Below are 23,517 nucleotides of genomic sequence, written 5' to 3'. Positions count from 1 at the left end.
AGACAACCATGAGGCACCCACGGTCAGACCCTCTTTTACTCAAAGTGCATCAGAAGAACACCTGCAACAAAATCCCCTGGGGGAGGTTGTTTCAAAGGAAAATGCAGGTTCCCCAGATGCTGCACAGAAAAGTTCTTATTCGGGCAGCCCGGGTGGCTCAGCGGTTTAGCGCCGCCTTCAGCCCAGGGCCTGATCCTGGAGACCTGGGATCGAGTCCCACATCGGGCTCCCTGCGAGGAGCCTGCTTCTCCCTCTGCCTGTGTCTCTCTGCCTCTCCTTCTCTCTGTGTCTCTCATGAATAAATAAATAAAATCTTTAAAAAAAAAAAAAAGAAAAAGAAAAGTTCTTATTCACTGGTGGAGCCTGGGATCTGCATTTGTAAAAATCCCTCCACGTGATTCTGATGCACACTCAAGGGGAGAGCCCCACTGGCCAGCGGAAAAGACGGGCTGCTAAGGAGATCCTTATAAAATGTGATGCCGGCTTCCAGCGAAAGGGAAGTTCACCATGTGTAACGGAGGCGAGCGGAGAGTGACTAAGTGGTGGGGAAGGGTTAGGTGTGGGGTTAAGGGAGACCTGCGTGCAAATCGCCGTGTGATTCGCGCCACGTGTCCTCCTAGATAAAATAGGAAAACAGAAAGACACCCACCCCACACAACTACCACGAGGCTTCCACAAGGTTATGCAGAGAAAGGGCTTTGCCTAAATCTTGGTACACACTAAACACATCACCCTGAATTCATCATGATTGTTACTGTAATTACTAAAACATTTGAAAGAGACCCGGGGAGATCAGAATGTCTTTGCTGAGAAAAACTGGAGTCTGAATTTAGTTTAAAAGCAGTGTCCCCAAACATGAGAGACTCCTAACTCTGGGAAATGAACTAGGGGTGGTGGAAGGGGAGGTGGGCGGGGGGTGGGGGTGACTGGGTGACGAGCACTGAGGGGGGCACTTGATGGGATGAGCACTGGGTGTTATTCTATATGTTGGCAAATTGAACACCAATAAAAAATAAATTTATAAAAAAAAAAGGCAGTGTCCCCAAGTGTAAGTTGCCACCTACAAAATTTCCAGCATTTTAAAAATTTTGTATCTATGATTCTATCATTTGAAACTCTTAATGGGAGTGGGAACCAAGTTCTGCTGTGTAATTTCAGTGCCTGCCTTTTCATTTGTGTTCACCGCTCTACAAATGCCAAATGAGAGCCAGATCAAGTCAAGAACCAATCTACAAACAGAGGACACGCGGGGGGTGGGAGGGGGCACTGAGTCACCGAATGGCACCGGGCAGTTCAATCTGCTCACCATAGACGTCAGTGCCACGTTCATGCTGTGAGCAGAAGTGTGATGTGGACTCTGACTTCTCACATACCAACACCTCCTGGTTTGTACGCAGAAGCCCAAGGCATAAATACACAAAGCAGAATGGTCCTGTCCCTCATTCTCTTAATTTTAATGTCACCACCATGCTAATCTTATCCTCCAGTGAATAGACAATTAAACAAATTATCAAATGATACCTTATTAAAACTGACATCTGGGGGCGCCTGGGTGGCTCCGTCAGTTTGAGCCACCGACTCTTGGTTTCAGTTTTCTTGGTTTCGACTCACGATCTCAGGGTCACGAGATCCAGTCCCATGTCGGGCTCCACACGCAGTGCGGAGTCTGCTTGCCACTCTCTCTCTGTTCCTCCCCTGCTCGTGTGTGTGCTCTCTCAAATAAATAAATAAATACTGACATTTGACCATTTCCTACTTTTAGTGTTTGGTTAAGTATGAGATTTTATTTTCCTGAACTCATAAACCCCTGAGACTATCATTAACAATTTAGCATACTTATCCTGATGGGCATTTTCTGCATGCATATTAATTACATTTAAATTACACTTGTTTCAGACCCAAATGACACATAGACCAAGCCCTGAGGCCACATGGTTCCACTCTATCTTTACCCTCCACACTAATGGTTCGTTTCAACTAACCACATCATTTGACCAGTAAAATAATGTTTTCAATTTATTTTATTGAGTTCATAGTTATATTTGATTTCATTTATAAATTTGGTTTGGCTTTATAGTTGCAGGAGAACTATAAGCACAAGAAGTGTAAACCTATTGTCATGTGTATTCATATTTTAATGACATCTAAATAATCAATTGTCCTGAGGAACTGAAAAAAAATCCTATAAAATATGTCTATTATATATTGTTCAGATTTGAGTAACATCAAACTGGATAATCCCAAGAGAAGATGTTTAGAGAGCTAAGTTTATCCCATGAGCACCTGCCTCCTGTGAAAAGCCTGCTCCCGGCCTTTTCACCAAGAGTAAGCAGCAGAGAATCTGCTCCTTCAGAGCCCCACACCCAAAGCCACCCCTGCAGGATGTCTGTTCCATACAGCCTTCTGTACCATTTTGTTAACTTCCCAAAGCCCCCTACATTGGTATCAGCAAAGCTACTAGTCTGGTGGGGGGCAGGGGGGTGGAGGTGAGGTGGTCAAGAGACTCTCCTTGGAACACCACTCACCTCGCCCTTGAAGCCACTTGCCTGGCCCTAAGAGTTGTGGTTAGTGGTGGTGCTGGGAATTGCTGAGTTCTGATCAAAGGAAAGGACGTGGGTCTAGACGTCACCATGCTTCATCAACACTCTCATCTAACCCTCATTTATTCAGAAGGAAGTGTTGGAACCCCCCATGATCAGTGGGATGGATGTTCTTCCCTAATGCTGATTGCTGGATCACTCAGTAGAAACTACAATAACCTCATCACAGGGATAGATTTGGGTGTATTTTTGAATAGCATCACAGTGTTTCTCCAACGGCCCTACGGAACTGGGGCTGAGTAAATTTGGGAACAAATCAGCGATGACAATTATGGCTGATACTCCTATAAAGGGCTGGATGAAGAACCTTTAGAGGCTCTGAGCACTGAAGTATTAGAGCACCTTCCCCACTCCCACCCCACAAAGTACTTTGTTATAAAACACACACACGCACACACACACACTAAAATATAGCATTAAGTATAACAGTATTCAATACAGTTTCTATTCCTTTTCATTATGACTTTTTCAATACTTCTTTGGAAAACCTAATATCAGTTTATTTCCAAAAGAAATTGGAGGTACCCCAGCTCGTGCCTTAATCACCTTTGCACAAAGCAACATCGTAAGTGTATCTAGACTTTCCACATGCACCATCTCCCTCAAAACCAGGACTCGTGTGTTACACGGAGTCTGCAGATAACAAATGTGGAGCCATTTGTAAAGTGTCAAACTCTTTTTTTTTTCCTATTTACCTAAGAACTTCGCCAGACTTTTCCTTGCCCTGCTCAACTCAAGTGAGGACTTAGATCTTAAACACTGAAAGTCCTTTCAAGATTCATACTACTTGAGAAGTTTGGGCTGAAAATGAGAACTTCAGCCTATTTTGGTGCTCCTTCCATCTCCTAGATTGCTCTGCCCAGGGCGCAAAGCTCCTGGTAGTAGGATCATCAGGAAGTACAAAGTCATTTGAAGTTTCACAGGATAACTTTAGACACTCTGAGTGTCTTTGATTGAAGACCCATCATAAATGCTGGCAACTACATGATCAATTAGAAAATGAAAGCCAGGAGACCTGGTATCCTAGAGCTAGAATTTCTTCGAGCTAAGCATACAGCACAGCAGAGCCCCTCTTTTTCCTGGAAGAAGTGGGGTGCCTGTGGGCCTTTGTAAAGGGGCCAAAGTTAGCACCTGAAGTCATGAAAATGAGGGAGGCAAGTAAACATCAGAAAGTTGTGAAGAGATAATAGGAAGGCCATCGATCCTTGGCCTTCTATCCTGCAAAAACAAAGTTTACCACCAAAAGCACAGGAAAAGAGTTAGAAAATAACTTTTCATACTCCTTTGAGGGATCCACATAAGTCTAGAATTTACATCCTAGCTTGACATCCCCGTGGTAATGAATAGCTTTTAAAAGGTTTAAAATTTTTTTCACCTCTAAGTATGATCTAAAGCAGCAGTTAATTTGCTTCTTATGTGACACTGAATGTTCAAATGAGAATTTTTTAATAATTGTTTTAAATGAAAGCTGCTTCAAAGAAGAGTGAGCACTAGTGTGCGAAGGGAAGGTGAAAGGTAAGCACTTCTATCCCCAGAGGTCTGAGCAAACGCATGAGAGAAAAAGCATGATCCGAAGAAAGACACCAGCTCTGCCCATCGTCAAACCAGGAGAAGCCAAATCTGGGGCTGTATCCTGAAACCTGAATCGACTAGTCATTGGTCTCTGGGAATAACCATTCTCTACTCACTGCTTTTTAAAAAATTAGCCCTGTGTACATTGTATACTCAGTGTACCAAGTGTTCACATGTGACTTTATTCCTTCTCATTTGTACTCACAGAGACATTCATTCGTTCCTTTCTTCAATTTCCACCGTGCAAGAGAAGCAGGAACTGAGTCCAGTATGTCTGATAGTGAGCCCAGTGCTTACACCATTTCTCCAAAACCTGGCTCTCTGGACATCCTGATCTTACAGAATAACCAAGTAATAGAAGTCTATTGAGCTCCTTTACATCCTCAAAGACTATAGTATATGAGGCTTCAGTTACAGCCCTCTAAGAATTTTCCCAGCAACAAATAACGCTATGTGAGGCAAATCATGAGACCTTAATAGAATATATATTGATAGCTCAGCAAATACTTATGGATTATGCCACAAGGTGACTTATAAAAATTACCTAAGACATTTTCCTTGCTAAACTACATGATTGTGACCCAAAGAACCAGGGATTCCAAAAGGAAGGTCTGAATTGGCCAGAGGATCTGAAACTCAAGCTGACCTTTAGAGGAGGGTGGCATTTAGCTAACATGAGAGGACAGAAGAGGATATTCAGAGCACATGGTAAGAACTACAGTTGAGACTGCAGTGATCGAAGACCTAGCTATAAAAGTGAAAATGGGAGAATGGGTGCTGGTATGGACAGTGATTAGCATACTTGAACAAGAAGATAGAGAAATTTCATATTGCCCAGATGAGAATATTGAAATGCAGACAGGTCTAAAAAATACTTGCATAAAGTCCAATTGCTAATGTGGCAAAGTTAAAATTAAAAACTAAACACCCCCAAGATGAATAATCCAATTTAAAAATGGACAGAAGACATAAATAGACATTTTTCCAAAGAAGACATCCAGATGGCCAATAGACACATGAAAAGATGCTCAACATCACTCATCATCAGGGAAATGCAAAACAAAACCACAATGAGGTATCACCACCTCATGCCTGTCAGAATGGCTAAGGTCAACAACACAAGAAACAATGTTGACAAGGATGGGGAAAAGGAAACCCTCATGAACTGTTGGTGGGAATGCAAATTGGTGAAACCACTCTGGAAAACAGTATGGAGATCCCTCAGTAAGTTAAAAAAAGAGCTACCCTACAGACGCGCAATTGTGCTACTAGGTATTTACCCAATAATACAAAAATACTCAAAGGGATACATGCCCCCGAACATTTATAGCAACACTACTTACCAGAGCCAAACTATAAAACAGCCCACGTGTTCATTTGTTCATTGATTGATGAATGAATAAAAAAAAGATGTCACACACACACACAATGGAATACTACTTGGCTATAAAAAAGAATGAATCTTACCATTTGCAGTGATGTGGATGGAGCTAGAGAACATAATGCTAAGTGAAGTAAGTCACTCAGAGAAAGACAAATCCACATGATTTCACTCATATGTGAATTTAAGAAACAAAACAAATAACCAAAGGGGGGGGAAGAGAAAGAGAAAGAGGGAGAAAATAAAAACCAAGAAACAGACTCTTAACTGTAGAGAACACACCGATGGTCACCAGAGGGGGCGGGTGTGGGGGGGGATGGGTGAAACAGGTGAGGGGGATGAAGGAGTGTACTGTTGTGATGAGCACCGGGTGTTGTATGGGAGTGTTGAGTCATTATATCGTACACCTGAAACTAATATTACACTGTATGTTAAGTGGAATTTAAATAAAAACTTAAAAAAAAAAAGCTTATTCTTTTAACCTGAACTATCCCACTCTTGCTACCACACTATGATTTTAAGCGAGAATATTTGTGTGTTACATTAGTTAAACAAATGACTCTCCTTTCAGGTGATAGTTATTATAATTTGAATGATGTGACAAAGAGATTTCCCAAATATCTGCTAGTAAGCTGTTAAATCAGTCTTTACCAATCGTTTTAACCACTTATAGCAAAAGTTTTGCCTCCATTACCTTTAATAAATAAGATATTATTCATTATTATTTATTTTTATTATTATTAATTATTATATATTATTCGTTAGGGTACAATAGCAACAGTTATCTGAAAAGTAAAAATAATTTTTAAATAGAAATGCTCACCGTTATAACTATGATACGAGGTCTGCCTCCAAATAGAAAGGAAGCCAGAATTAAATCAAAACACTGGAAATTTGGGATTTGAGACTTCATTCTGCAGAGCAGTTTTCAGCTCACAGCAAAGCTGAGCAGACACTAGAGCGTTCTCATATACTCCCTGCGCCCCAAACACGCATCCAGCCTTCCCTACGTCAACATCCTGCACCATCGTGTTACATTGTGGGGCCTGAACTTACGACCCTGAGATCAAGACCTGAGTCGGATGCCCGACCGATTAAGCCACCCGGGCGCCCCAACAGTGGTACATTCCTAACACTCCGTGAGTTTACGCTGACACGTCATTATCACCCAAAGTCCATAGTTGACATAAGGCTTCATTCCTGGTGTTGCACATTCTGTGGGTTTGCACAAAAGTATAATGACATGTATTTGCCATTTAGTATCGTACAGAATAGTTTCACTGCCTTAAAAATCCTCTGCGCTCTTCATGTTCATCTCTCCCTCCTCGCTAACCCCCAACAACCACTCATCCTGTTACTGCCTCCATAGTTTTGCCCTTTCCAGAACGTCATGGAGTCGGAACCACACAGAATGCAGCCTTTTCACATTGGCTTCTGTCACTTAGTCACATGCATTGAATGCTCTTCCTTATTTTTTTTTTTTTTCGCGGCTTGGTGGCTAATTTCTTTTCACTGCAAAGTAATATTCCATGGTCTGAATGGACCACAGTTTGTCCGTTCAGTTTATCCATTTGGCGATTGCAAATAAACCTGCTATAAACATCACAAATATCTGAGGCAGGTTTCTGTGTGGACGGACATACGCTCTCAACTCATTTAGGGAAATACCAAGGAGCATGATTTGTAATCATGTAATGAAGGATCATAAACATCTAAAATCTTGTTGGTCTTCTTGATCACTAACACCTAGACTAGCACCTGGCAGAGAGCAAACCCACAACAAACATCTGCTAAGACATAAATATATGTATTCAGCAAAAACAAAGCGATGACAGCTTCCCAGAATGCCATAAAATTCATAATGGATAAAAAAAATTGATCTTTTAAAAAATCAGTGCCATTGGAGTAAAAATTGGTGAGAAACTACTTCTCTTAGACATAAGAATTCAGGATCCTTGGGTGGCGCAGCGGTTTAGCGCCTGCCTTTGGCCTAGGGTGCGATCCTGGAGACCCGGGATCGAATCCTACGTCGGGCTCCCAGTGCATGGAGCCTGCTTCTCCCTCTGCCTATGTCTCTGCCTCTCTCTCTCTCTCTCTCTCTGTGACTACCAAAATAAATAAAAATTTTTTTTAAAAAAGACATAAGAATTCACCAAGATTTTAATTGTTGGATTTTTCTGAATTATAGTGTTCAAAATTTTTAAAGAAGAAATGAAAAAAAAAATTAGATTATTTGTCCTTTTCTACAACTACATAAAAATCTATAATCAAGATACAAACAATAAATATATTTACACACGTGCATATATGGCAAAGGAACTGCTTCGTAATTAGGGCATATATTTATCAAAATTATATATACTCATAAGTTTATTTAGAAAAACACTATAGGATGCCTGGATGGCTCAGTGGTTAAGCATCTGCCTTCAGTTCAGGGCGTGATCCCGGCATCCTAGGATCGAGTCCCACATAGGGCCCCCTGCAGGGAGCCTGCTTCTCCCTCTGCCTGTGTCTCTGCCTCTCTCTGTGTCTCTCATGAATAAATAAATAAAATCTTAAAGAAAAAGAAGAAAAACAGCAACCCCCCCTTTACTACTCCTTGACTTTCAAGTTCTAGACATTATTCCTCTTTCACATACTCCTTGTCCTTCTTTTTAATCCATTTCCCATCTCAATTCATTTTTGGCTGCCTAAGCCATGAAGACCCTAAGGACAATCTTGCATATGGAAAATTTTGCTGGATTAGCTACCTCTGAAATGTGTCCAAAAGGACAGGCCACCTACCATCTTCGTAGGCATAGGCACGGTGCTTTCCAGTATAAAGCTTCTTACACATCATCTTAGATGAACCTAAGGAGGAGGGGATAAAAACTCAGGAGGGAGACAGATGAGGACATTGAGGCCCAAGGACGTCAAAAGACTTCTCTGAGGTCAAAAATCTAGAAAATTGGGCAGCCCGCGTGGCTCAGCGGTTTAGAGCCTGCCTTCAGCCCAGGGTGTGATCCTGGAGACCTGGGATCGAGTCCCACTTCGAGCCTGCTTCTCCCTCTGCCTGTGTCTCTGCCTCTCTCTGTGTGTGTCTCTCATGAATAAATAAATAAAATCTTTAAAAAAAAATCTAGAAAATGATGGTGCTGAAACCATCATGTCCTCCCCTCCGACCCACACACCACAGTGCAGGTACTCTTAACCTCTGAGCAGTAGGTCCAAGGGACCCTCCAACATCTCTTTGGTGTCTGTCTAGGCACAAAACACAATCCACAAGACAGGTGAATGAGTGATCCATTGCAGACCCTCCCGGTGTCCAGGAGAAGCCCAGCTGAACCCAGGGGCTTTGAAGTGAGTATGAGCCCAGTTTAGAACTTCTTCACCTTTTCACTGCTCCTCCAGGACTTAGTGACACTTGGGCTGGGTCAAACTCGACCTTTCTTAGGCGAGGAAGGCCAAGGTGAGATTCCAGCTAAAAAGTATATACCCTGCCAAGTGCTGGGAGCCTCCATTGCTTGAGAATTAGACAAACTTGGAAGCATCAAATAGTTCTACGCAAAACAGAAAGGACAGAAAGCAAAAATCAGAGAGAAAACCAAAAGAAGAAGAGAATTATTTTCAACTAAGTCATGTCAGAATAATATGGGCCCAATCATAACAAATCCAAATGCATGCATATGAAATGAAAAGAGACAAAGAAAGTTTAGGGAGACCGTTGCTTTAGCCACTAGGTGATGAGTGTTCTGGTGAATGTCCCTGGGCCGGCGTCTGGACATCTCAGTTCCCTTATTAAGCTGCGGTTATTTAAAAATGTTAAACAGAGTGTCTTACACTAATAGGCAGTGAATAAATACTTGTTGAATAGACGCATTTATTGAAAACCAAATAAAATAAAATGGAATTTCCGAGAGAACCCAGAACAACCAGAGAGAAACAGATTAGAAATTCCCGAGAAGTGTGGGGATGGGGAAGGGAGGCAGGGACTTGGGTATGAGAAGGAGGGGAAAACAGGTCAACACAAACAAGTCAAGGCCAGTGCCCCCAGACCCCCACCTCCTGTGGTCCCTCCAGTTTGGAACCCATGGTGGGACCAGTCTATTATTGGAAGATTCCTACGGAAGCACAAAACTTGAATTTCTCTTTGGTTAGCTCATCTCTCCCTTTCCTGAATGCATTTTGCATTCAGCTAACAGCAGTCGACATTGTGACTCATAACCTCTCATTGTAATGGGATTATCTTCTCTTTGTAACAGCCTCTAAATCTTTTCATTGTAATGGGAGTGACTTGCCCAATGGCTAATATATAATATCCCTCTTCCCTACCTGCCCCAAACTGCCAATTCTTTTTTTCTTCTGGTGTCATGTAGACCCCCAGCCATGTAACCCACTCTTTGATCAGTTCCCCATGACAAGATGGTATTGGGCACAGGTGTGTCCCGGGTATTAGGGGAAAGGTTGGGTAAAGGTGCAGTGGGGGAAGCAGGGAGTGGGGGTGAGGAGATGACACAACGGCTGTCATTTCAAATTCAAAAAGGCTAATTTCCAGCAAATCTCATCCATGACCTAACCAAGGTGTTCAGATGAAAGGAATCAATCCAAGGCATTGGTCCCCAAGGTTCATGCAAAGTGAGCCTGTGGCCTGTGAGGAACCAATGGTTGCCTCAGAACAAGTAAGAGAGGCGCCATTTACTGAGCGTTCACCCCACCATGTGCGAGGCTTTGCACGGGCCTCCCTGCATATCTAGTGGCACCTGTTCTTCTATCACACCCGTGAGACAAGACGAAGGAGATTCAAGGAGGTTGGGTATCTTGTCTATGGTCATTTGGCTAATACACAGTGGCCAAGCCAGAACTTGAACCCACGTCCTCTGCTCTGCGAGCGCACCTTGGGTGCTGTTGCTGGCAGAGGCCGACTTGGGCAGGTGAGTGCTGGGAATGGGCCTCGGGAAAACAGGGAGGACCACACAGCAGTGCTGAACTGGTGATATCCGCATCGACCTCGTCTATTAACTGTGTAGTGCTCGGGGGCGGCGTTTGCAATGCCTATTAAATGGGAATTATAATCCTGACATCACAGAGTGGGACACTGAGACGTAGGGGGTTTGAGCAGGTGGCCCAGGGGCCCAGCGTGGGTGAGCGTGGCCCGGGTTGGGAGTCAGGTCTATCTGACTCCACACTGGGAAGAGTCTGAGGCCTGGACAATTTCCACTTAAGGGGAAAAGCGAGGTCGGACACAGCATGAGGCGGTCTGTGGGAAGCTCACACGAGGCAACTGGAGGAGGGAGGCACGAAGCGTTAGATTGCTTGTAGGACAACAGGAGAGGGGGGTGCAGTCCGGGCTGCCCTTCATGCCTGCCAAGGAGTGGCTGAGGCAACCGAAGTGGATATTCAGCAGGGGAGGTTCACGGTAGAGCCACTCTGCGGGCACTTCAAAGTACTGGTTCCCAACCCCCAGCTGGAGATGCTCTGACATCATTGGCCTGGAGGTCCTTAAGTCCCACTGGGGTTTCTAATTTCCTGGGGAGCAGTCCTCACTGCGGACGGGCTGCTGAATTCAGAGACGCTCTTGGATGCCTGGGGATGTCGGGCACATTTCTGGACTGAGTCGTCATCGCTGGGAGAGAGTCGATTCACACGGGGCACGGCTTCCAACAGGGCAAGGGGCATAAAGAGCCCAGTGTGTCTGCACCGCGACGGTCGCCGCTGGGGCGAGCCTGCACAGGACTTGGGCACGTCGAGGAAGTCTGTTTTTAGATGGGGCGGGGGTGAGCCTTCTGGATGCCAGTGAGACACGTGTTTGGGTTGCGTGTTCGAGGTGTGGGTGATGTGCCTGAGAGGGGATCTCATAAAGGAGCTCAGGAAGCGAGTCTGAGAACGATCACTAACCTAGAACCGTGTGGCGTTAACAAGAGCAGGGGGGGGGGGGGGCTCTTATTTGGTAGCCTGTTAGAAAGGCAGTCGGAGTGGGAAGGTCTGCACTATGCACTATATTCTTGACGTGTCATAGGTAGCTCATGTGCCTTGAAGCCCAGGGAGGGACTGTGGAGGAAGAAGACGGTGCGCTACCAGAGACGCTAGAGGAGAGGGGGGCTGATGGGGCTCCCTTGGATGATGCTCCCACCCTGTGCTCAGACATCGTCCAGGAAAAACTCCGTTTCCTCCGCTCACGCACTCACAATGCCTCTGCCACCAGCTGTGTGGGTTTCCGCACCCAGAAATTTTGACGCAGGCCTCCTGGAGCTGGTGTGGACCCCACAGGGTAGGGCTCAGGCCCCCGAGACCGTCCCCCTCCAGTGCAGGCATCAATGGCAAACACCAGGTCCCCAACTTCTGTCTGACTAGGCCCACGAATCAGAGGTTCCCACGACCCCATCCTTGGATTTGATCATTTGCTAGAACAGCCCATGGAACTCAAGGAACCGCTTACTTCCTTTTACCAGTTTATTATATAAAGAAAGATACGAGAAGAGAGACGGATGAACAGCCGGAAGAAGAGATACACAGGTGAGGCCTGGGAGCGTCCCGAGAACGGGAGCCTCTGTCCTGGGGTTGGGGCGTACCACCCCCCAGCAGGTAGACGCGCTCGCCGAGCTCCCCCTTGCATTCTGCGGGGATTCTCATGGAAGCTTCCGCGTGCAGGCAGGATGGATCATTGACTCACCCTCCAGCCTCTGGGGCTGATCAGGCTTCTGATCAGGGCTGTCTTTCTGGTGACCGGCCCCCATCCAGGAGCCCACCCAGAGTCACCCATTAGAACAAAGGACACTCCTGTCACCCAGGAAATTCTGAGGGATTTAGGAGCCCTGGGTCAGGACATGGGTCAGAGACCGAAGGGCTCAAAAGAAATGCCCCCAGTGCTCTCAGCGCTTGGAAAACTAGGAGGGCGTGAGGCGCCCTGTGCCCAGGGCCGGGGGCAGAGACCAGGCATGCATTTCCTATCATCCCACAGGCACAGACACTGTGGGCACTTGCAGTGTGAGGATTCTTAGTAAGAGATCCTGAGAAGGCCCTCCCCCTGCCCTTACCTTCCGTGTTTATAAAGCAAACAGATCTTAACCAGAAGCAGAGGCAGAGGCCTCCCCGCTGCCCGGGCCGCCAGCCCCACCCCCGGGAGCAGCTGCATTCCTTCTGGCTACAGGCACAGCCCGGGGGACATGGGGTGCAGAGCCGCTCTGCCAAGGACAAGAAAGCCTCGGGTCAGGGATCCACCCTCAGCCATGAAGCCCCTCAAAGGCCCATCTCCTTCAAGGAGAAACCAAGGGACGACTACACACCCCCCTGGTCAGAGGTGGTGGAGACCGAAGCAGGAGACCCAAGGCCAGCATGGTGTCCTCCGGTCCCCGCTGTGACCTCTGGGGCGAGGAGCGATGGCCAAGCCAGGCCACCGGAGGGGAGCCTCAGATGGAAAGACTGGAACTGCTCCCCCCACGGAGAGGGGCTGCTTCCATCCGAAGGAGGCTGGGGCTGCGGCCTCCCATTTCAGGGTTTTAGACAAGTACATGCCACAGGCGGCCCCACGTTGTGGTCCTGGGTTTGCAGTGATCATCGTTACAGGAATGGGTATGGTTAAGCCCTTCCCAGCCTCCAGGACAGATATGGTTAAGCCCTTCCCAGCCTCCAGGACACACTCCTGTCCCATATCTCGTCAAACAAGAACACTGGGAAGTCCTGCCGTCGTCCCCGGGTAATAAATACAGAGGCCAAGGTGCAACACTGCCAGGAGGTAAAAAGTGGAGCCGGCACCTGAACTCGGTGCTTCCGACTCTAAACCCCAGGCTCCTTGCACGGCAAAGGGAAGTATTTAGGGAACGTGCAGAAGGAAGCCTGCAGGGGTGCCCACTTGCAGCCCCTGTCTGGCACCAGATAAATACGCAGCCACGTGCACAGGGGCGCACCCCGCAAGAGAATCCGAATCCGTCCCGGCCCAGCCTGATGCCTTCACCTCCTGGCCACGGAGGGAAACGCGGAATTCGACCCGGAAAGTAACCACAGGCGTGTGTGGAGGGGTGAGGGGGGCATGACCGCCCAGGGACTCGAAGCACAGATTTCAGCTCTCATCACAAGGCAACGCTTCTGTGGGGCGATGTGCGGAGACGGACGGGGACTGAACGAACCGTGGTGATCACTTTGCAAGGAGTACAAATATCTGGCCGTTATGGGTATACCTCAATGTAAGAAAGTAAAATGCAAAGGATGTTTTTAAAAAAAAAAAAAAAAGAGCACAGGCTTTAGAGTCCGGCGTACGTGAATTTCAGACTTCTTAGCTGCATTTCCTTGAGCAGCCCGCTCCGCTTCGCGGAGACTCGGTATCCTCACGTATGAGATAGGAATCGCGTCTTAGGGAGCTGAGGATCCGTCCAACGCTGCATACTGAGCTCTGAGCGTGGAGCCTGGTGCATAGTAAGCACTTGGATGTCAGCTCCTTTATTTTCCACACACACACACACACACACATGCACACACACAACCAAATACAGCTGACCCTCGAAAAACACGGGTCTGAATGGCGTGGGTCTGCTGATACAGATTTTTTCTGATTAAAAAAAAAAAACGTACAGTACTGCTAATGCTTCTTCCTCTTCCTCAAGATTTTCTCGATAACATTTTTCCTCCAGTCGACTCTATTGCGTGAATACGGCACGTAACAGACACACATATGCGAACACACGACACACAGTCCACGCGCTAACCGACTAGCTGTTGCGGGCAAGGCTTCTGGTCCACAGTGGGCTATCGGTAGGTAAGTTCTGGGGGAGTCAGAAATTATACATGAACTTCCGACTGCAAAGAGGTCGGTGCCCCAACCCCTGTTGTTCAAGGGTCCCCTGTGTGACCAGAGATACCACGAGCTGATGAGCCACCGTTAGCATCCTCCACGGGCGGTAACGAGGGTCCCTGCGGGGACTCGTTCATTGAAGTGTCCCCATAGTCTCGGCCACGAAATGAACAAGAAAGTAGAGGTGGGGGGGGGACGGAGGGCTGCATTCGAGGCGAGGGAAGCCCCGATTCCACGGCCAGGCCCACCAGCGTGCGCGGCGCGGCCCCGGCATGTCAGTCCTGCTGCAGCTGCGGATCAACGGGCTGGGTGCACCTCTGAGGCTCCTCGCGGGGCTCTAACTCCGGGGAAGGGACGCAGAAAGCAGAGGGCAAGATGGTGCTGACCCTCCACGGGCCCGGACAGGGCGAGCACCCCAACCCCGAGAGTTTCAGCCGCTTGGATGGGACTCCTGAACATCAGCCAGGACGCAGGGCTCCCAACTGCAAACAGCCTCGAGCTGCGGGGTAACAAAGGGAAAGGCACCCCCGGGCCAGCCAGGCGGGGTGAGAAGCCCCGCTCCACACGGGCCCCCTCCCAGCCACCCGGCCAGACAGCCCGCAAGCTGCCCTGCTCCCAGTGGAGTTGGCGACGCTGCTGAGAAAACGAAAGTGCAATCAGTTGTCCTCTCCCGGACTCAGGACCCTCGGGCACCGCGCTTACTGCACCCCAAAACCAGCTCCCGCGCTCGGCCTGTCCAGGCGCCGGAACCAGCGGTGCCGTGGGCCTGGCCTGCCTGCCACACGCCACCCCGCCATGCCCTGCACTGGAGCTGCCACTGAGGATGCGGCTGGTGGCTCCGGGCCGGGCGCTCTGGCTTCGGCTGCTTTTCTCTTCCCTCCGTAAAGATAAATCCAGGACCCCTCCCCGCACACCGTGAGAGCTTGGATCTCTCGGGTCTACGGCGCCCCCGTTCCCTCCCCGGCCTCGCCTGGCTCCAAACCCCCCTTCTGCCTCCTTTTGAAAACTTTTCCTGAGCCATCAGAAGCAAATTCAGAGCTTTCGTTTTTTAGAAAAATGGGGGGGTGGGGGAGAGGAAAGAGAAACAAAAACAGTAACTTACGTTCATCCAGGAGTACACAGATTGGGGAAGAAGAAAACAGAGTTTATAATCCACTGCGTCCCCCTCCAACCCCCCCCAAAAAAAGAATCTGTTGTGAAACGCTTCTTTTTCCACTTTGCCGGCGAAGGAGCCCGGCGGTAGGCATACATCCACAGGCTGATGCAAGATGCTTTGAGAGAAACCTCACATTCTGAGGATTCCTGGGAGAGCGCCAGGGATCCCAGCATCCAATATATTGCACATTTGGTTTCAATTAGGAAGGGGGTTGGGAGGGGAGAAGGAAAGTCACCAATCAGAGCTGTTTTCTGTTTAGAGACTATTTCTTTTGACCCAAGGGACCACGGGCAAAGCTATAATTTACAGCAAAACCCATTCATAGAAGAAAAATATGTATAACCATAGGACAGAATTAAAGACATAGCTCTCTTCCGCCTCGTCCCCACCGCATCCATCCCCAAGCCCTCCCCCGCCACCGAAGCCTCGGTCCCCACCCTGTCCCCCCCCCCACCTCATTTTTCTTACTTGAGCTGAAGTTATAAGCACAACTGAAGGTTTGGATTCCCTTCCAGCTGAAGTTTCCAGGACAGTTGGGTCACACACATGGAGTTGATCTTTAGTGTTTTATCCATGAAAGCCCAGAGCTGAGCCCTCCCCCAGAAAGATTGGACTTAATCCCTCCCCCCTACTCCCTCTCCCACCAAAAAAAAAAAAAAACTGGACAGCTCTCGGGTCTAGAATTCCTATTTTCTTTCCACTCAATTCCCAGTTGGTTATTGCCTCCAAGGGTCTATTGCTGCCTGGGATTCGTGCTGCTGGTTGAAAACACAAGCTTGTACAAAGACCTTCTAAATTATTTTGAAAACCTTTTTTTTTTCTTCCTTTTCCGCTTCTCTCCCCCTCCTATCCGTGGCCATGGCCAGAGATCATGTGAAAGGGGAGTGTAGGCGGCAGGGAGAAACCCTTCCTCGGCTCCCTAAATGATAATTAATAATCTTCGGCATCCATCAGGGCTCCTGTCCTTAACCCTTCCCAGCCTGGATCATTTCTGACCAAGGCCAGGCTTGGGCCGCCCTGGAGGTCCTGATGGTCCGAGAGCACAGGGAAGGAAAGGCAAGCGGAGACTCCAGGCCAGGAGATCCATGGAGGAAGGTAGACGGCAACAGAGAGGTTCTGAAGGCCTAACCCACCTGGAGGGACTTGCTTCCTCGGGGCTCTGGAGCTGTGACCACCTGGCCTCTGCTGTGCGGGCAGCCACTCGGGGGCTGCATGGCCCCCCGGCGGAGCACGAAGAGAGGCAGGGCACACGGGAGACAGTGAGCGGAAGGGGACCGTGGAACTGCATTCTCACAGGGAGCGAGGAGCAGGAGGGATGGGGGCCAGGACACCTCCACGGGGACGGCCACGAAGAGCCCTCATGCTCACTCAGAGACAGGCCTTCCGTGGCTGTGCCTCCCTCAGAAGAGGACACAGGGAGCCTGCAGGCGGCTCAGGGGGGCAGCCACAGAGGGGACCCAGGGCACAGAACACGACCCAAGAGAAAAAAAACTAGAACTGGGGCTATTTTACAAAGAGGAGAGAGAAACTTTGTAAGAAGTCTCTTTAATTAACTCAGAAAATCTGAGGTCACGTCTGACGGCGACTCAGGTCACAATCTTTGGCTTAACCCGGGAAACATGTATTGAGCACTTAGGGCACTTGGCTGGGTGCTTGTCCGAGCCAACACCAGGCATTGGTTATAGAAACGGTCCTAGATTCCTCCCCCGTGCTCAATCAGCGGTGGAGCGTCTGCCTTGGGCTCAGGGCATGACCCCGAGGTCCTGGGATCGAGTCCCGCGTCTGGCTCCCCGCAGGGAGCCTGCTTCTCCCTCTGCCTCTGTCTCTGCCTCTCTCTCTGTGTCTCTCGTGAATAGACAAATAAAATCTTTAAAAAAAATAATAATCCTCCCAAATATCTCTGTCTATAGTGGTTTCTCTCTTTGGCATCGCCATAAAGAATGCACCTTGAGGATGACCTATGATTTCACAGATGCAGTGACAGGTCAAATGTGGAAAACAGTGTAGTAATTCCACAAATTGGGAACCTAATAAAGAAGAGCTGCTCCCTAAAAGGATGTAGCCCCAATCACCAGCTCTGAAGGCCGTCCTACCCCACGGGCAGGGTGTCTTGTCCACGTGTACGTAGAACCAGGCTTCCAGCTCCAGCCAGCGATGCTGAGGCTCCAGAACCCAGACGCAGGGGGTTCTGCATTGAGGAAAGATGGGCAGCTCTGTCAGGTGTCTACGGGCACACGCACCAAGGGGCCCCCCGGGAAGAACTAACTCACCGAGTGAAGAGAGACCCGAGGGACGAGAGACAGCCCCAAGTGCCACAGAGCGGTGTCAGAAGACAGGAGGAGCTCTTAGAAAAATACCATGTCCATCGCTTAGGTTATTCTCGGCCGAATCTGAGGTCAAACCTTGAACTCTAAGAAGATGTTACCCCCCTCCTCAAAAAAAAAAAGGCAAGGAAAAGCTGAAAGTGATGTTTCACCAAAACATTTGGGGGCCATTTAAAGCATTAAGAGGAATAATGAGATTGGAGCCTCCGTTTTGGAGGACAGTTCGGGTCGGGGGACAGGGAGTGTTTCCTCAGCCTGGATAACAGCCTTTGCCCCGGGAAGCCAGGGCTGGAAGCAAAGAAAATGCAGAGGCCGCTGCAAAGCCAAGAAGAGTCACTCATGGAACACACAGGGAACACTTCTCGGAGACTCTCAGAACTGTCTGATGGAGTTTTGAGTTGAGGCCGGAATTCCTGAAATTGTGGGAACAGATGCGGAGAAATAACCATTTTGCTACTCTTGTGTGAGCGGACTTTGCCCCCCTGGCTTGGCTCGGGCAACATGAGTCACTGCGATCAGAATCACTTACGTGGGCCAGCCCGGGTGGCTCCACGGTTTAGCACCGCCTTCGGCCCAGGGCGTGATCCTGGGGACCTAGAATCGAGTCCCACGTCGGGCTCCCTGCATGGAGCCTGCTTCTCCCTCTGCCTGTGTCTCTGCCTCTCTCTCTCTCTGTTTCTCATGAATAAATAAATAAAATCTTAACAAAAAAAAAAAAAAAAACATCACTTACATGGCACAGGAGCGAGCACCTTCTAGTCACGAGGGCTGTGTCACGCCTCGAACGAACTGCTGATGAACGGTATAGAATCCCACTACCTGGGGATCCCTGGGTGGCGCAGCGGTTTGGCGCCTGCCTTTGGCCCAGGGCGCGATCCTGAAGATCCGGGATCGAGTCCCACGTCGGGCTCCCGGTGCATGGAGCCTGCTTCTCCCTCTGCCTGTGTCTCTGCCTCTCTCTCTCTCACTGTGTGCCTATCATGAATAAATAAAAATTAAAAAAAAAAAAGAATCCCACTACCTGGACTTTACTGAAAATAGGGGAGATCTATCTGGAGTGAGTAAGATGTGGTATTAATTAGAAGTAAGGAAACGTGCCGGGTGACTTTTCAAGATCTCTTCTACCCTACAAGCCAAGGTTCAAGTGAATACGAGTGTCAGAAATGGAAATAACTATGGTATTTCTGTCTCCAAATGGAGTTGGACATCTTTGTGATACTTTAGGAAATAAAATAGAAGTTGGAAGTAAAGGGTGTCACTTAGTTTAAGACCCGCCCACACTAAAACACGATGAAATATTCACAGAAACCAAACCCAGTTGGTACCTTTAAACTTCACGAGGAATTAAAAGTACCTATTAGCCTCCTGGAACCTAGTTCCCAGTTAACTGCACCCCACCCCCCTGCTTATCCCTATACATCTTGCTTTAACCTATTCTTTTTCAACAAATCCGGTTTTTCTGATTCTTTCACCTTCTATTGAAGATGGCCACCCTAAAATGATGCCCCGGCTCTCAAATGGGTAGCTCCTTACTTTAAATGAAGACGAGAGGATGATGAGTTTTACTGAAGCCCGGTCCCCAGAACCCTGAGAGGAAGAATTTCATTGGTCAGGGGTGTTTCAGGTACTTGGCCTCTGTTTCTAAACGGGGGCGGCAACGCGTCATGTCATGTGAACACAGCTCCATCCCGCTCACCAGTGGGTCGCAGCTCTCAGGAAAAGGGTGTCACATACTAGAAGACAGGTCACATCAATAATTAACAAAGCCTGACAATCCCTGGATTTTAAAGAAAGTATACTTCACCAACCCAAACCAGACAACACTGTCTACAATGGAGTCATGTCATGCACATATTTAAATGCCAATTTTAGAACCTAATCCTTAAAATAGGATGCCTTGTTATTGGTTAATCTGTCCACAATAGGCAGGTCCATTGCCATATATTAAGGCATAAAGGCTTAATTTTTAAAATCAATATGAAAGAAATCCTGTAGGCAATAGAAATACTGTGGTTTTCTTTAAAGCAGAATGGTTTGAACATCCAGACGGCTGCACGTAGGCTCCCCTTTGGTTTTTTCCTAAGTTCAGCTCACCATCTGAGAATCTTAGTGTGCTTAAGAATTATTCTGTGAAGCCGTGTCCATAGAAGCATGAATACTATGTTGAATAATGAATACTGTGCGGTGGAAGCACAGGTACTGGGGACGCCTGGGTGGCTGAGGGGTTTAAAGATCAAAGATCAAAGATCATCTTCACCCTATATGGGCTGGGTCCTAATCCTACATGCTACTAGATGTAGGGTTAGGTGACAGACGGTGGTAAAAGATGATCCGAGTTCAAACTCCTAGTGAGCAGAGCAACCTTGGACAAGTCACTAACTTTTCCATCTGTAAGATGGGGGACGATACCAGCTGACAACTCACAGGCTTGTGAGGATAAAGTGAAAACAGGAGAGAATAATTTATTGCCTTTTTACTAGTTGCCAGGCACTCCTCCACGAACTTTAACTTATTTCATTTCTCATGAGAATTTTATGAGGCGGGGAAAGGGGGTGCAAGGTACCACGATTTCCCCAGCATCCGTACAAAGAAACTGATGCACAGAAAACGTTAATGTGCCCAAGGTCAATGTGCTGGTGGAGCTGGAATACGGGTGTGTATTATATGTGCTTCGCCGACAATAAAGCATGTGTGTTACGTGCTGAGGAGCAGAGACGTGGGAGGGTAGAGGAGTCGGTTCCTCGGGCGCCTGGGTGGCTCAGCTGGCTGAGCGTCTGAGTCTTGACTTTGGTTCAGGTCGTGACCTCAGGGTCGTGAGATCCAGCCCCATGTCAGGCTCCGCACTGAGCGTGGAGCCTGCTGAGGATTCTCTCTCGCTCTGCCCCTCCCCACCCCGCTCAGTCTCTCAAAAAAAAAAAAAAAAAAGTCAGTTCTCAGGTTTCAGGGATGGAAGTCTTATCCATATGGAGGATCATCTACATCGTGCTCCTTTCCATCCTCTCCCCCAGCTGCTGCCCATCGTTGGGTCACTGTCCTTTACTACCTCCCCTGGAGATAGAAATGAGAAATTTTTTAAAGAATTAAAAATCACTCTGTCTGTGACTCTTGCATGGACGGGCTGAACCAAGTCAAGTGAAGAGGAAACTGAGGTTAGCGGCCGGGGCCAGGTTCTTATTCGCCTGCATTGTTAGCGATGCCACGTGAGATGGTGGCCGGCCGCGGTGCTCTGCGACGTGACTTCCTCGGGTCCTCAGACGGCCCATCACGCTCGGTGTGGATGCCAGCAGCCTGGTGAAGCTCAGGAGCGAGGTGCTTGCCCGAGGCCTTGGGCTGCTGCACGGCAGCGCCTGGGCCTGAGGCCGAGGCCTGCTCCTGCTGCTCCTTCTGCCCGCGGCCTCCGCGACCAACCTTCTCGGAGCCTTCAGCCTCGCTCTCCGCCCCGATGCCAGGAGCCAGGTGACTGGCTTCCCCAGCCACTAGGCTGTCCTCCGTCCTCTGGGCACAAACGCGGGGACACCCGGGTGGCTCAGTGGTTGAGCACCTGTTTCCTGCCCAGGGCATGATCCTGGAGTCCCAGGATCGAGTCCCACATTGGGCCCCCTGCATGGAGCCTGCTTCTCCCTCCCTCTCTCTCTCTCTCTCTCTCTCTGTGTGTGTCTCTCCTGAATAAATAAATAAAATCTTTAAAAAAAAAAAAAAAAGGAAGTGCAGGCATGGGAGCTCAGAAGCAGAGCCTGGGACCATGACGGTGAGCAGAAGAGCTGCAAGACCAAGACTCCCACGTCCTCCTGCTCCCAGTGTGACCCCTGTCCAGGCGGAAGGCGGGAAACCTAAACTGTCCTTGTCAGATGAGAAGGCAACCTACTTCCAAGCGGCCCTAGGGGACAGGATCTCTGGACAACAGGTGCCCATCGGCACTCAGCGTCAGACGTTCTGCTTCGTATCTGCCCTGAGTCTCACCTGCTCCCATGGGTGCTGCGGGAAGACCCGCTCCGAGCCCGCCCATGACCGCGGCCCAGAGGCCGAGGAGCAGCCGGCTGATGTTTTCCACGCCCAGGCCGCTTGGAGCCACCATCCTCTACATGATGACCCCGGCCTCCTCGGGAGATCTGAAGACCCTCAGCTGCCTCACAGCTGGGGTTTTCCCCGTGTCCGGGAGACAAACACCTAATCCCCACTGACCGTCCTGTTAGGGAGCCAAGAAACTTGAAAAATCAAGGGGTTTTTAGTTATTTGCATCTTGCTTTTAGGGAGTCATCCTCCCTTGTCTTGCGTCTCGAGGGCGCTGGGAAGTCTGAGAGGTTGATACCTGTGGGCTCCTGGTGGGGCGGAGCTCCCATATAATTATTAAATATCATTTTATCTTCTGAAACATCTCATGTTAGAGACTTTGTTTGCTTCACGTCCTGTCATTCGGCTCTCAGTGCATAACTCCATCCCATCGCCCTGAGTTACACCGTAAACACCACCTCTCTGTTTCTAATACACAACATATTTCAGAGCAGAAAGGAATTTATAGAGCCAATGCTATTTTTCCATGTACAATTCCAGTTTGGAACGTCCCGCGGTGCTCGAATTGCCTTTCAAAGATAAAGACCAGATCCCGATTCTATGTAATCCTTGTGCGCTTCTGGGAAGGCTCAGATGTTAGTCTTCTGGATGGAATCCGCATTCTCCAGGGCCCTTCACGCCCCCGAGAGGAACCACTTTACACCAAGCCAGGCTCCGGCAGAATTTCGCGGTGGCCTTTAGCCAGAGTTCTCACAGCCAGGGAGGCAAGTTTCGGTTCTCGGACTCATGCAACAGGAAGCAAGGGCGAGTCCTTCCACCCCGACCTCAGGTGCATCGTCAGCTGCAAGGAGCCTTGAAGGTCCACCAGGCCAGCCCCCTTGTTTCATAGCTGAGTCTAAGCACAGTTACGTGACTTATCTGAGGTCACACAATATGGCAGCGGAAAGCACAGCACCAAACCCATCCCTCTTGAGTCCCCATCCATTAGTCTTCCCCAAACATCATGCAGTTGCAAAAATGCTTTTTATTTTAACCACTTAAGAGATGTGAGGCCAAGAAAACAAATAGGAAAAATCAGGTAAAGCATCCTCAGACCAATGAGGGGTTAGGGGAGAGGCCAGATGGGAAAGGAGTCTTCAGGTCACCACCCCATGGGATGTCGGCAGGCTCTGAGAATGCAGGTCAAGTCCTTCGAGCTCTCATTCCTTGTTTAGCCTGTGGGGAGCCTGTTTCTTCAACAGAATGAAGGTTAGAGTAGAATTTTTTTTTTCCATGAGAAAGCTGGAATATACTTGAGAGACATCTGGCAGAGAAGAATGGAGAAATGGGTCCTGAGTCTGCATCCTTCCCACCCGCTAGAGTGGAGGCCCCTGGATCCTCACCTGCAGATTCAGTCTCGCTCCCTTCCCCCACCTAGTTAGAATAAATCCCCACCACCCCACCACCACCCCACCCAGCCCCCTGCCACCTCCACCAAGATGGGAGGATCCAGCTAGTCTGTCTGGGATTAAAGACTTACATCTGGTCATGGCCCTGATTCCAAGTTTTATCAACATTCCTGAGGCCCGGGATAGTAAATACTTATAGGTCTGCTCAATCCACAATGACCTCAGTGCTGCCCCTCCCTTTGGGGAGTTGGGGGGGACCACCAGAATCCATGTTTATATTACATAACCTCCACTTCCACGGCCATAATTGAAGGGACCAGG

At 48.7% G+C, this 23,517-nt stretch overlaps 1 protein-coding gene across 4 annotated transcripts in view; it reads right to left on the bottom strand.

The window, feature by feature from the left end:
• The window catches only part of DDR2 (discoidin domain receptor tyrosine kinase 2), a 150,008-nt gene extending 133,935 nt beyond the window's left edge, over window positions 1-16,073 (bottom strand). For 2 of the 4 annotated variants that reach the window (XM_072814723.1, XM_072814726.1), the window contains exon 1: window positions 15,942-16,073. Coding sequence is in view for 1 of the 4 variants with exons in the window: in XM_072814724.1 (XP_072670825.1) it covers window positions 15,420-15,425 (6 nt within the window). In the remaining 3 variants the exon portion in view is untranslated. Of the gene's footprint in view, window positions 1-15,419; window positions 15,625-15,941 lie in introns of those variants that run through there. The other 2 variants (XM_072814724.1, XM_072814722.1) reach the window with 2 other exon arrangements.
• Window positions 16,074-23,517: the final 7,444 nt, after the last annotated feature.

Source organism: Canis lupus, chromosome 38 (genome assembly GCF_048164855.1).
Source record: "Canis lupus baileyi chromosome 38, mCanLup2.hap1, whole genome shotgun sequence".
NCBI lineage: Eukaryota > Metazoa > Chordata > Mammalia > Carnivora > Canidae > Canis > Canis lupus.
The sequence above is the reverse complement of the archived record's forward strand: the minus strand, read 5'-3'. Positions and strand labels throughout refer to the sequence as shown.